This window comes from Rhea americana, unplaced genomic scaffold, assembly GCF_003343005.1.
Source record: "Rhea americana isolate MKP2758 unplaced genomic scaffold, rheAme1 scaffold_26, whole genome shotgun sequence".
Classification (NCBI taxonomy): domain Eukaryota; kingdom Metazoa; phylum Chordata; class Aves; order Rheiformes; family Rheidae; genus Rhea; species Rhea americana.
In genome coordinates, this window is record NW_028186379.1 from 5,123,143 (window position 1) to 5,136,224 (window position 13,082).

A 13,082-nucleotide genomic window follows, 5' to 3' on the forward strand; every position below is an offset into this window, starting at 1 on the left:
GCCGCGGCCTCCGGGCCGCTTCGAGGCGCCCCCGCCTCTGCCTTCCGTGCCGGGCGCCGGGAGGACCGAGGACGAGGAGCGCTCCCCCAGCCCCTTGGCGTGCGTCTCCCAGAGGGAGGAAGAGACTCAGGCTTCATCTTCGACGGCAGAGGAGCTCTCGCCAGCTCCGTCAGAGAGCAGCAAAGCCTCTCCTGAGAAAGAGCCCATAGGTAAGCAAACAATGATGATGATGGTGGTGGTGGTGGAGGTGGTCATTATGGTGATGATGATAGGAACGAAAAAAGAAAAAAAGAGAGAGAAAAGTAATTGAGGATCATAGTGGCATCACAGTGCAAAAGGAGGATCCCAGCAGCCCTGCAGACTGCCAAGAAGCGCTGCTCAGACTGACCTTCTGAACTTTGTAATATTCGGGCATAGGGTTGCAGTAAAAATTAATRTACATCCTATAGTTAAAAACGCTTAGACCCTCCGCTGTGGGCAACTTTAGCCGGCATGCAGCTTAAACATATAGGAAAACAAGATCTATCTTTTCCCAGTGATGTGAAGGTGCCTACCAGATAACAGAGATATTTGTAAGGCATCCAAAATAAGCAATAGGCAGTGCCAATAAATAAACCTATTAACGCGGTAAGTTATATTTTACGATCCAGAATGCTCTTCGGAATAACAGCCGCGCTGAAATGTGCCGTCTATGAACTGCTATCAAATTAGACTGATGAATGCACCACGAGTATCCTTCAGCGTCTACACTAGATAACAGGGTTGTTATTTATTCATTTGCCTGTGTATTTCCCTTTCTGATCCTCAAGGCAAAAAAAAAAACCCTCCACTTCCCTGAACTGCAGACTTTTCAGACGCTTCTCTCCGGCCGCATTTCAGACGCCCTGTTATTCCTTCAGGCGTCCCGTTGGAAAATAACAAGAGCAAAACAAAAGGCAAGCAGAAACCAACTAGAGAGTCAGCCCCAAACCCACGAACCACTCTGAGCCATCAAGGGATCGGTATTAYTCATTCCCATCCCGTTTCAGTAATAGAAATAAACACCCTGCAAGGGAGGTTTTTTTTGTTGTTTGTTTGTTTTCCCTCACGAAATCGTTTGGAAACAGAGAGCCAGGGCGAAGCTTCCCGGGAAGGCAGGGGGACTAGAGGCAGGGAGGCTCCGGCTCTGCAGCTCACCTTGTTTTCCGCCACCAGAGCACCCTTACGAAGTTCTGATCCGCAGGCTTTGTTTTTTTGGAAACAGGTGTCTGGGGGGAGGAAGTGCCCCCAGACCAGCTCCCAGTCCGCCTCCCGGTAACTGTGGGCTGGGAGCAGCCGAGGGGAAGCCGGTAAAATCCTGTTTTGGGGGGATCCGAGATGAACTGCCCGCCGGAGGCTCCCCTGTGTTTTGGGGCAGAGGCAAGCTTTTTCCAGCGAGTTGTCGGGCCTTTCAGAGCTTCTTTGAAGCCCAGGGAAACGAGGTTCCCACACTGACTCCCTTCATCTAAACGATGCCCGGGGCCGCAGCTGGAAGAGTGAAGCCCTGCGCATCCGCACACACTCTTTCCACCCTCTCCTTCCCCAGCTCTTTGCCTCGTACCCGCTAGTAATGTCCCTTTTTTACTTTCTTAAAACTAGGCAATTCAAAAGGAGAAAATGCAGCAAACTGGCTAACCGCAAAAAGTGGCAGAAAGAAACGGTGCCCCTATACCAAGCATCAAACTCTCGAGCTGGAAAAGGAGTTTCTATTCAATATGTACCTGACTCGTGAGCGTCGCCTAGAGATCAGCCGCACAGTCCACCTCACAGACAGACAAGTTAAAATCTGGTTTCAGAACCGCAGAATGAAACTGAAGAAAATGAACAGAGAGAATAGAATTCGGGAGCTCACAGCCAACTTTAATTTCTCTTGATGAACCTATAAACACATCTTTATGGTTTAAAGAGCCAGTATCATTTTCCTAGGCTGTAGACATCCGCACCTGTATGGATTAACGATTTTAGACATTCTCAGTATGTCCTTAACCTCTTTATAGCTACTTCTGGGGGCGGGGGGCGCGGGGGGGGGGTAAGCCATGCTAATGCACAAAATGCCATGTATGAACTTCCCTCGTTCCTTCAGATTTCCCCGGGTCTGAATTGTCCTCTTTAAGGCTTGAAACAAAGAAATACTATTTCAGGAGCTGCAAATATCATCTACCCCCTCTATATCTCTCTGAAAAGTAAACAGTCTCGGTTAAAGGTGCATTCTTTTAAATTATAGATGATGTAACTTGGACTGTATGTAGCTGCAGAATTAATAATTTAAGCCTTGCCGTATCTCTATATATTGGATGCTCAGCTTTCCCCCCTCTGTTTCCCTTTTCTCCCCCTCCCCCCTCTTTTCCTTGGAAAAGCAGGACTTACAATAATGAAATGCAGGCATACTTTAAAAGGACTTCATGGGACCTAGTGTTAAGAGTGTTTTTTCCCCCTCTGCTTTCCCTTTAAAGTCAATAATACAGCTTTAAAATTGGCCAGGAAAATGAAATCTCTTCTCTTTAAAGGTATAAAAGAGTTCGTGTTGCTTATGGACTAAATTATGACACTTACCTCTGAATCTCTCTCTCTCTTTCTGGTTGTAGATATTTACTTAATGTAGTTTTGCTTAAATATGTGGAATTAGTGAAATTTTGTCTATAAATAACGTTACCGTTGGTAACACATGACAAGCACACAACATTCCCCCTTGAGAAAAAAATAGTCACTTTTTCCTCACTAATTTTACTCAAAAGTATCTATCCTGAACATTAGGAGGATTTTCTGAGCCAGAGTCTACGATAGCAAGGAAGAATATGTCCATCTTCCTTTATACTGTGAAGTTACATGCATTAAAGGGTCAAACATATAGGTGAAAAAAAAGAAGGGGAAAAACTATAAATACAGATATGTATAAATGTCTATTATTATGAAAATGCCGATACTGTTTTAAGCAAATGCATTCTATCGTTATTATAAATGTTAGTTCTAGCTATATCTAGTTCTTACCTTAAATCGGAATAAATTAATAATGTAATGCTGCTGTGCGTGAAAAAGACGATGTTTATGTTCTCATAGAAGAATAAAAAACGTGGAATGAATCCTTTTAATTTTACCTCTTTTTGTGACTGTTTATCCTCAGGTTCTACTTTATGTCTTCAAGAACTTTTACAACAGGAATAGTTGCCTAAACCCCCTGCAATTACTTTAGGAATCTATTTAAATATTACCTAGACGGTCGTAATTTGTCTGGGCCATATAGCGATGGTGCTCTAAGGTTTGTCGGCTTTTGTTCAGTTTTATGACTTGCTAGTATATCTGGATTGTTGCTGTCTTGAACGAGTGGTTTCAGTTGACTGAGGAGCTGCATAGACTGAGGAAGCAAATTACTATTTCTTGAGGGTAGAGAAGTGATTTTTTTTTTTAATCAAACACCTACAAGTGTGCGGAGATCTTTAACTCCAGAGGACAGTGACAAAACTCTAGCTTGATCTCAGGGCTCAGAAGAAATCGTAAAGGTGAGCACATGGGGAGGGGGGATAGTAGACTCTCCCTGCTGCCACCGGGCCGCTTCCAACCCCCTCAAACAAGGCTGTTCCCTACCTGGCTGCATGCAGAAGAGCTTATTTAACCGATGCTGCTTTTTACATCCTCCCTCCCTTCTTTGCTGCATGTTTGTCTAGTAGGGTCGTGCACAAAGGGAAGGCAAAACGAGGGCTGGGGTAAGAGCGACAGCTAATGCTTTCTTCCAGGGTATGTGTGCGCTGGGAGGAGGAGGAGGAGGGGGGATAGACTTTGAACCCGGGCTCATTGGGAGCCGTTAGCTTTTTATGATGTAACATTGTCGTGCACGGCCTTTTCTTCCCGTTTGCATCTGCATGGAGAGGCGAAAGCTGCCCGTAGGGGAGGTTATTATTATATTTCTCTTGTTTTTATTAACCCATCAGGGCTGGCTGGGGGTGCGGAGGGGTGCCGGCTGGGTGTGCGGGCGGGCGAGAGGGATGTTTTAGTCACGTTTCTGGTTTTATTTTCGTAGCGGGATCCTTGCGTTAAAGACCACGGCTATGGGGAAAGTAATAATTAGCGCCTGAGAACTGCTCTGTGGTTTAGGTAGTTTCATGTTGTTGGGGCTCCACCTTTCTCTCTACAGCACGAAACTGCCTTAATTACTTCAGTTGATATCATCACCAGGTATGCTTGGTGCGAGGGTCCTTTGTGCCCGAAGAAATCTTAACGCCGAAGCTATCTCTAGGCGTCAAGTCCCAATGCCATTGTTCCCCATCTGCAACGGAGGCTCCTTTGATTCCTCAGATAAACACGGCAGCCTAGGGGGGAAGCCTGACAAGTTCTTCAAGGTTAGCTAGCTCCTAAGCGAGTCCCTGCCTGCTTATGGGATTTTAATATCTCTTGCAGGCTGCATTCAAGGTCAGGTGCGATTTTGCATCCTGCTCGGCGTGGGTCGAGCTTCAGCGGCCGAGTGGCGGGGGGGGGGTATTTTTTTCTTCTTTTTTTTTGGTTCTGCCTGGATTTATTTAAAAAGAGAAAGCAAAAGGCTGTATGCTGCCCGGTGGAGGGGAAAAAGATCAAGTTTGCCCCACGCCGAGTGCCAACACAAGCAAGGCCCCGGAGCGCAGAGCGAGCGGTCGGGCGGCCGCCACCGTGCTTGGCCCTGCTCATTGCCCTCGCCCCCTCCGCCGCGGGGGGGAGAGGGGGATGGGAAACGGAGGGGGTGGGGGGAGGTCGGGCCGCACCGGGGAGCCGGGTCGATGCGCCGCCGCCCGTCGGGCCCGCTCCCCCGGGGCGCCCCGCGCGCGGCGGCGGCCCGTGGCCCGCAAGGCCTCGGTGACGATCACGACTGCGGCGAGCCCGCGGCCCGCGCTCCGCCGCGGCGGAACGGGCAACAGCGACCTCTCCGGGCCCGCGGCCGCCGCCGCCGCCGCCGCCGCCGCCGCCGCCGCCTTTTGTGTCCGCGGCGCGCCCCGGAGCGGGAGCTGCCCCCGGCTCCGCTCACGCCGAGCGAGCGGCACCGCTCCCGGCGGACAGGACTTGGGTCGGCGGGGAGAGCCTCGGAGACGGAAACACCCTCGGGGAAAAAAAAGAGCAGAACAAATAAAAAAAGAGTAGGAAAAAAATCACTCGTTCGGGGTTTTTCTTTTTTCTTTTTTCTTTTTCATGATGGTGATTTTACCTTTTTAAAAAAGCAAAAACTTTTTAAAAATTCCCAGTCGAGCTGCAGAAACTCGGAGTAGTTTGGAAAGCGGATTTTAGCTGGTTCCCTAGCTGGATCCTTGTGAAAGGAGACGCTTTGCTTGAGGCAGGAGCAGATCTTTGCACTGCAGTCAAATATAACCGCCTGGGTCTGTCTCTATACACATTGCGCGTCTGACGGGGTTTCTGCTACGTCTGTGTACATACAGGGAGTGTATTAATGGTAGATATGTGTGTACGTGCCTGMCTATATAGCACTTGTACATAGGTTTGCCTCTGTGCGGTATTTCCTATTTGAATCCCATCATTCTGATTTTGGATTGCATCCCACAAAAAATCTGAATCATTTTTTTTTCTGTCCGCTGTGCCAAAATATTTGCAGAACGGGCGAGTCCGTAAGAAAGGTTTGCAATAGCAGGAAACGCTGGGAAAAGGCGATCCTGAACTTCCAGTTCAATAGAGATCGCAAATGCCTGCAGAATCCTCCCCCAAAGCCCCAAGCCTATGTACTCGCTCTGTAGTGTACGGCTAATGAAATAGCACTTACTGATGCCCCTTACTTAAAAATGACGATGTTCTTCCTGTTGCAGTTAGGAGTAATAGTCAGCGGAATTGTAGCTTTGCTAATTTGATTATGCCGGGATGGAGCTCAGGGAGTATTTTTATTTAGCCATGATTGCTAAAAGAGTGCTTCATTCCTAACTATTCCGATTTCATATTACGATTTGATGTGAACGTGTATTTTTGCCCTGTCTGTGGTCTGTTGCAGCTGTGTAAGTCATCGTGATCCTTAAGCTATTTGAAACGCATACGAGGCTGTACGAGGCTGATGCCGTCCCTCACAACCCTCGTGGYCCATATGTAAAATATACTTCGGGAAAACTCGCTGTAAAAAGACAAAAAGAGAGGCGAAAGCTCGAATGCTGCTATCAAAAGCTTGATCGCGTGAAAAATGTCTGTAATTATTTGCTATGTTTTAACTCTTGCTTTCTGTGCACCCTTTCCTGACACTTGGATGCTGGCAGTGAAAAAAAAATAAGAAAACACAGGGAAATAAAAATACAGACACGTTCTTTTAAACGTTATTGTTATTGTTATTCATTTGCTATTATTTTTGGTGAGGAACCAAAAAAATGAAACCCGCTACAAGTTGAGAACCCAAATTCGAATATAAACATCCAGGACTCCTGCAGCTAAGATTATTTTTTCTGAATGGAAAAAGGAAGTTCTACAATCACATTTCACCACAGCTGACTCTTAATAATAAATACAAATGACGTCGAGTTCCGTCTTTCCAGGAAAGAAATATAATTTTTTTTTCTATCACGGCGTGTCTATACAATGGCCACAAAAATAGCTGAGGAGATCTTTATTTGCATTTTTTAAATTCTTAGAAAATAACGGACAACTTGTTCGTGGAGATCTTTTAACAGTTCCGTAATTTTCTAACTCTAAGGGAGGGGATAATAGTTTCATTACGGGCGTTTACAATCCCGAAAGGGGAGAGAGAGGGTTGTTAAAATAGGATGTCTGTAAGATTTCTGATTAAACTGTTGGGAAGACATTAAAAGGAAAAGAAAGAAGGAGAGAGGGGGAGAGAGAGGGAGAGACAGAGAGAGAGAGGCAGCCCATATAGCGATGTAAAACTAATTAGAAACACACTTTTGCATGCACAATATTTACACATGATTTTAATCATTAGCCAGCCGTCCCTAACATTTGCTGGACTCTATTTTCAATAAAAAATCTTTCTAGTAAATTGAGCCTCTTACGGAGATTTTTGTCCCCCCTGCATCTCATTGACCACACTTCTTTGCAAACAACAGGCAATAAACAGCGTGCATGTCCGCCGGCGAAAATCACGAAGTCCACAGTCGTATTTGCAAAATGTCCAGCCACCACTTTAATTCATAACACTGGACTTGGATCTGGCCGCGGCTTACTTTCCCCCGCACACCCTCCCTTCTTTCTGCAGAGGACTGTAACCCTCCGCTGGGCTCCTGATGCTGCTAGCGTGTGTCCTGGAGTCAAAGGACGTGCCAGCAAATAAATAATTATATTTGCACATAGAAATAGTTCACCAGAATGCGGTACGAGCAAAAGCAAGCGCCCCTTTTACAGCCTCACGGCGGCGGGCAAGGCAGGGCTTTTCCCCCGCTTTCCCCCTGTTGCTCTGGTGCCTGTTTAAGGAGGCAGCGGCTGGATGCGGGCGGCCCCCCCCCCGACCGCCCTGCTGCCTCGCTCCCCGCTCCGTCCCGCCGCGGGCGGCAGCCCCGTTGCGCCGAGGCGGAGCCGCGGAGGAGCCGCCGACAGCTGCCGCCGCGCCGCAGAGCCCCGCGCAGCCCCGCGCCGCGGAGCCGCAGGCCCGGCCAAGGGCACGGGCGGCGGCGAGGATGCGGGGGCGGCGGCGGCGGGGAGGGAGGGAGCGGGGGGTCGGTCACTGCCGCTTTCAGCCCGCTGGGGAAGCGCAGTGCGGTGCCCGCCGGCGGCAGCCGGCGCGGGGAGGACGCGCGGGTCGCCGGCGAGTTTGACGTCGACCGAAGTGGGAATTCGCCGTATCCATTCGGGAAGGTGCTCCCTGCTCGTTCCCCGGTGGGGTGGCGGGGGTAGGCACTGCCGAGCAGTTTCGGGAAGAGGATATGTTGAATTTGACTTTTCATCGAGGGCCCTAGTTAGCTCTGAACCAAGCGGAACAGTATTATTTACAGTGAGTTCCCAAACTAAACACAATAGTATAATTTAACCTTTCCAAGCACTCGTAAATTTTTACTGCTGTGAAACACAGCGATGCAAATGAGTATGCTCATAGTTACTGACTTAATAACAACCCCGTGGCTCCTGAAACAATAACTCCTTATGAAATATAATAAATATATATTTAAATACAGTATACAGCAAATGCTATTTTGCTTTTTTATTGCTTCAATTATTGTATAATTTTATGTGAAGGTCTCCGATCAGAAGGGCTTTTTTTTTTTCACAGGGAACGCGACCCACTGATGGGATGATTAATTATGATATAAAATAGTCCGCTTAGGAAAGAAAGAAAGGGGGGGAAAAAGCAAAAGAAAGAAAGAAAGAAGGGGGGGTGGCTGTAATAGGGAATCCGATCTTTTAATCTCGGTTGGCCACAATTAAAACAAACTTTGCCGTGTAGCTCAAATATTCCCCTTGCATAAAAACATATGGCCTGGCTATAAAAATTACGGCTGGAAAACAGTGACCCATTAATAGCCTGCGGACTGATTTATACTTTATTGTTCTGCCGCGCCGCCACGTGACGCGCGCAGCCAATGGGCTCGCGGGCAGCCCTCAACTTATTAGTGACTCTACTTCTTCGCCCGGACCAAGTTGTTAGGCGAAACCCGCAGCCCCGTAATTGCGGCGGGTCCGGCGCCCCGCGCCCGCGCCATGTCGGCTCCCGGGACGCTCGGCACTTACTACGTGGACTCCTTCCTGGTGCAGGAGGGGGACGAGCTGGCGGCGCCCCGCTACGCGCCCGCGCCGCTGGGGCCGCCGCCGCGGCCGGCGGCGCTCGCCGAGCACCCCGAGCTGGCCCCCTGCAGCTTCCAGCCCAAGGCGCCCGTCTTCGGCCCCCCCTGGAGCCCCGCGCACCCCGCCGGCGCCAGCGGCGTCCCCGCCGTCTACCACCCCTACGCGCACCACCAGGCGCCCGTGGCACCGCCCGACGGCAGGTACATGCGTTCGTGGCTTGAGCCTGTGCCGGGCTCCTTGTCTTTCCCCGGGTTACCTACCAGCAGGCATTACGGCATTAAACCTGAACCGCTGGCGGCCAGAAGGGGTGACTGTACCACGTTTGACACTCACACTTTGTCTCTGTCTGATTATGCTTGTGGTTCTCCTCCAGCTGATAGGGATAAGCAAAGCCACGAAGGCGCATTCTCTGAAAGCAATGGAGAAAGTGAGGCAAACGGAGAGAAACCACAGATTGATCCAAGTAAGTGGGACTGCAGGGGTAATGGACTTCAGGGCGCTGCGCTGGCCGCGGGGAGGTGCCGAGGTGCCGGGCTAATTACGTGGTTAAGCACCGGCTGCTGCTGCTGCTGCTGCTGCTGCTGCTCCCGCTGAGTGCGGTGCGGGATCTGGAAAGCCTGCGGTGTCTTTCTGAGGCTGCTAAAGGGGAACTGGGAGGGCTCCAGCTTTCCAGGCGGAAAGGAAAGCGAAAATCTTCAACAACATCTTAGGAAATAATAATAATAATAATAATAATAATAATAATAATAATAATAATAATAATAATAAAAACCTACCCAGCCTCAGACCCGTTCGCCCAGAGCAAACTCCGCAGGACGTGTCCACAGCCTCCTGCTTCGCCTGCGCTCACAGACGTGGGCAGGCTGCGGGCAAAGTGTCTCGGGGAGCCCTGGATGTGAGGCTGATCTTTTGTGGCCACTCTTGGGCGAGGGTGCTTATGCTGGGGCTGAGAATACAAACCTCGTCGGTGGCTTGATACCCACCCCATCCCCCAGCACCACCACCATGTACCCCCACCTCCTCCCTCTTCTTCTCAGTGGAAAATCCTGGATGCTCCCAGGACTGCTAGCTAGAGAGTAAAGCACCGCGGAATTGCTATTGCTAATAACGCCATGCAAATAAGGGTCCTAAGCAGTCGAGGCTTTAATTATGCCAGCTGTAGACTGAGTCGCCAGCTCCTTGGGTTTTGCCCGTGATGACACGGGAGAAGGTCAAAATTAAAAAAAAACGAAATAATTTCGATGACATGCTGCTCCGGCTGGTCACTCCCCGGGCTAGCAGTCTGAGGTGTGTGTGTAGTGGGGGGGGGGAGAGGGAGGAAGAGGACAGGAAAGAGGGAGGGAGCTGGCAGAGAGAAACAGGGCGAGGGAGAGGAGGCAAAGGGAGATTTTAAAATTGCATCCTGCAAACAATAAAAAAGGCGAGAGGAGGCGGGGGCAGAGGGGCTCCACCGCGTGTGGTTGCGTGTGACCTCTCCATGCGTCTGTATTTTGAATCCCATTGTGTCCCACCGTCCTGTATGTCTGGGGAAATGAAAGGAATGTCGTAAACCCCGATATCGGGATACCTAGACGGTTTGCAGCCACAACTCCCTAATCCCCCCACTTCGAATCCCCCCACACCCCAAGTCTGAACTTCTGCTTTTATTTTTCCTGTAGATAATCCAGCTGCAAACTGGCTCCACGCAAGGTCCACCAGGAAAAAGCGGTGCCCTTACACCAAGCATCAAACGCTCGAACTGGAAAAGGAGTTTCTGTTCAATATGTATCTCACTAGGGACCGTAGATACGAGGTGGCCAGACTCCTCAACTTAACTGAGAGACAAGTGAAAATCTGGTTTCAGAACAGGAGGATGAAAATGAAGAAAATCAACAAAGACCGAGCAAAGGACGAATGATGGTGATACGCGGGTTAAATTGAAACCTCACAAATTAAAAGAAACAACAAAAGTTAAAAAGAACAACAAAAAATTTCCTGCTCTCGAGCCCTTCCATACAATGCGTCTGGGTCCAGGCCTCATTTTTTTTTCCCATGGCAAAATTCTGGTTATGATTGTACTCTGATTGTCACAATAGCATGGAGAGGCCAGTTTGCCAGGAGAGGTACAGTAAGACTTTTAATTTTCTAATAGGAAAGCAAAAGGGGGCATTAGCACGAAAAGGCTGTTTAGCTGGCTTGTATAAATCTACCTGTTTCTTCACTTATGGAAAAAATGAAAACAAACAAACAAAAAAAATCACAAAAAAACTACCTTTTCATAATGCACAACTATTTACGGACTGTATAGTTTAGTCTATGTAGTTAATTTTATTYGCTCTTTGCGCGGCAGAGAGAGCTCTGCTTTAATACTTGAACACTGTGTTTTATTGTGGTAATTATGTTTGTGACTCAATTTATGTGCTTGGGTGCTGTACCGGATGTAATTGTGTAAGCTAGAATTCAATTTGAACTCAGGTTGTTTATTATAAAAATTGCATAGAGTATAGCTCTGTAGTGTATTAAGTCTTTTCTGTATAATTAGACAGTTAACCTTTGATTGTAAGAATATATATTATATATATATACAGCAATTTAAACACAAAAAAGTAGAAAAATAAGTTTTGTCCGGGATGTCTAGGAATTACGGTTCTCAAAATATTTCGAAGCAAGTCATTTTAGTATGCACAGTTGATATATATAGTACTGTCTTTGTCAGTTGTATATATAATCTATATATTAAAAAAGTAAATAAGCAGACTAGCTTAAATATTGTTTTTGCACCAGTGAGCAGTTATCAGATTTCGGAGCTATACGTATATGTGAAAAAGGTAACTACCTATCGTTTACGTTTTAATTTTAATCAAATAATTTGATGGTTATTGTAATGAAGGTTAATTTTATTGATAATAAATTATACACTATGAAAACCTGCATTTGGTTATTGTAAATTTGTATCGATTATAACAAAATAAATCTGGGAAGTTATGTTGATGCAGAACGTACACTGTCTATTTTGAAATAGTTACCTCATGGCCTACTGACCAAATCGTTGTGTTGAAATGATATTTAACTTTTTGCCAAATAAAATATATTGATTCTTTTATATTTTGTGATGTTTTAAGATTATTAAGAAGGGGTTCTATATCACTGCGAATATCAGCCAGCAGGCGAGGCAGTGGTAGGGCAGCTGTAGAGGGGAGTATTGTTGTTATTATTTCTGAGCCAAGGCAAACGGCTCTATAAACGCAGACGAGATGATCATTTGGGCGGATTTAAGCCCTAAATGTGTTTACTTCACTGAGAGGAGGCATAGCTCGCCCCTCCCGGATATAATTTCGTAAGCTGGTACTTAGCAATATAAGAAGGAAGCCCTTTCAGATATGAAGGGGAGCATGCTTTTAAGTTAACACATTTTTAATAAATTTATCTGGCAGAGCGGGGGTATTTAAGACCAAATCAAAATGTCCAATGTTCTTAGTGTGGGCAATAATGTAAATCAGATTAGACAGCGACATTTAAGCTGGGATGGTTAATTAGTCCACGATAAAACGTCCAGAACGAAGTATGCTTCAACAAGCTTTGTCAAAAGGCTCGCCTTACCACTACGTCCATTTTAAATCCCCTTCTAGAGATAATTGCCCATGCAAAATATGTTATTTAAAGCGTCACCCATTTTTTTCTTCCCTTGCTTTCACATTTGTGATTTTTTTCCCCTTTCAAATGCCCCATGGCAAATAAAAATATCATGTATTTTACTAGTGCCTCAGCTTATATATGCTCATATATATACACATATATATTAAAATTTACTGACAATTATCGTAGAATTTATGGTGTCAGTCTTACTCGCTGACTAAGCCGAAGGAAGCGGGCTAGAGCAGAGAAGGCAAAAGAATATAAAACAAACAAACAAACAAAAAGCATAAAAAGGGCTTATTTCGGGTGGAAGATTTCCACACACACCCTCATTGCACCCACCCCTCCCCCGCCACCCCAAGCCAAACTAATCTAAGCAACAAGAGAAAATAGCGAAGTCTGTGAGTTTGCTGAAATTTACCCTTGTTTTGGGCGGACATCTTACTGCTCAGAGCAGCTATCCTCCATAATATGATCCCCAACACAGTCCTGCACAACACCGTACTGTGTTTGCGAATATGTCGAATGATGAACGCCTTGCTGTTATACGGGCACATACCTACAAACACATATATTTAAAGCAAAATAAGACGGAACACACTTATGTTCTTGGCAGAAGCTGTTGTTAGGAAAATTCGGAGACATGCAGTGCAATAAAAGAAAATGACTGCTGTAACCGTTTATGGGGTGTAAAACGCTGCAGGGCTGAAGACAAAAACTTAGGGAGCCGGCAAGATGTTTACAGATGTGCAGAACCGCGGGGGAGG

At 47.0% G+C, this 13,082-nt stretch overlaps 2 protein-coding genes across 2 annotated transcripts in view; both read left to right on the forward strand.

Annotated features, from left to right (window-relative positions):
* HOXA10 (homeobox A10) overlaps positions 1–6,285 on the forward strand; it is an 8,275-nt gene extending 1,990 nt beyond the window's left edge. The window contains 3 exon segments of the mRNA XM_085307545.1: positions 1–5; positions 7–209; positions 1,618–6,285. The exon segment at positions 1–5 is cut by the window's left edge and continues 1,990 nt beyond it. Of these exon segments, the coding sequence (XP_085163671.1) occupies positions 1–5; positions 7–209; positions 1,618–1,892 (483 nt within the window). The 3' untranslated portion in view covers positions 1,893–6,285.
* A 1,345-nt stretch (positions 6,286–7,630) lies between these two features.
* Positions 7,631–11,782, forward strand: HOXA9 (homeobox A9). The gene is made up of 2 exons (XM_085307546.1): positions 7,631–9,163; positions 10,359–11,782. Exons 1-2 carry the CDS (start codon positions 8,617–8,619, stop codon positions 10,595–10,597), a joined length of 786 nt encoding a protein of 261 aa, XP_085163672.1. The 5' UTR covers positions 7,631–8,616; the 3' UTR covers positions 10,598–11,782.
* Positions 11,783–13,082: the final 1,300 nt, after the last annotated feature.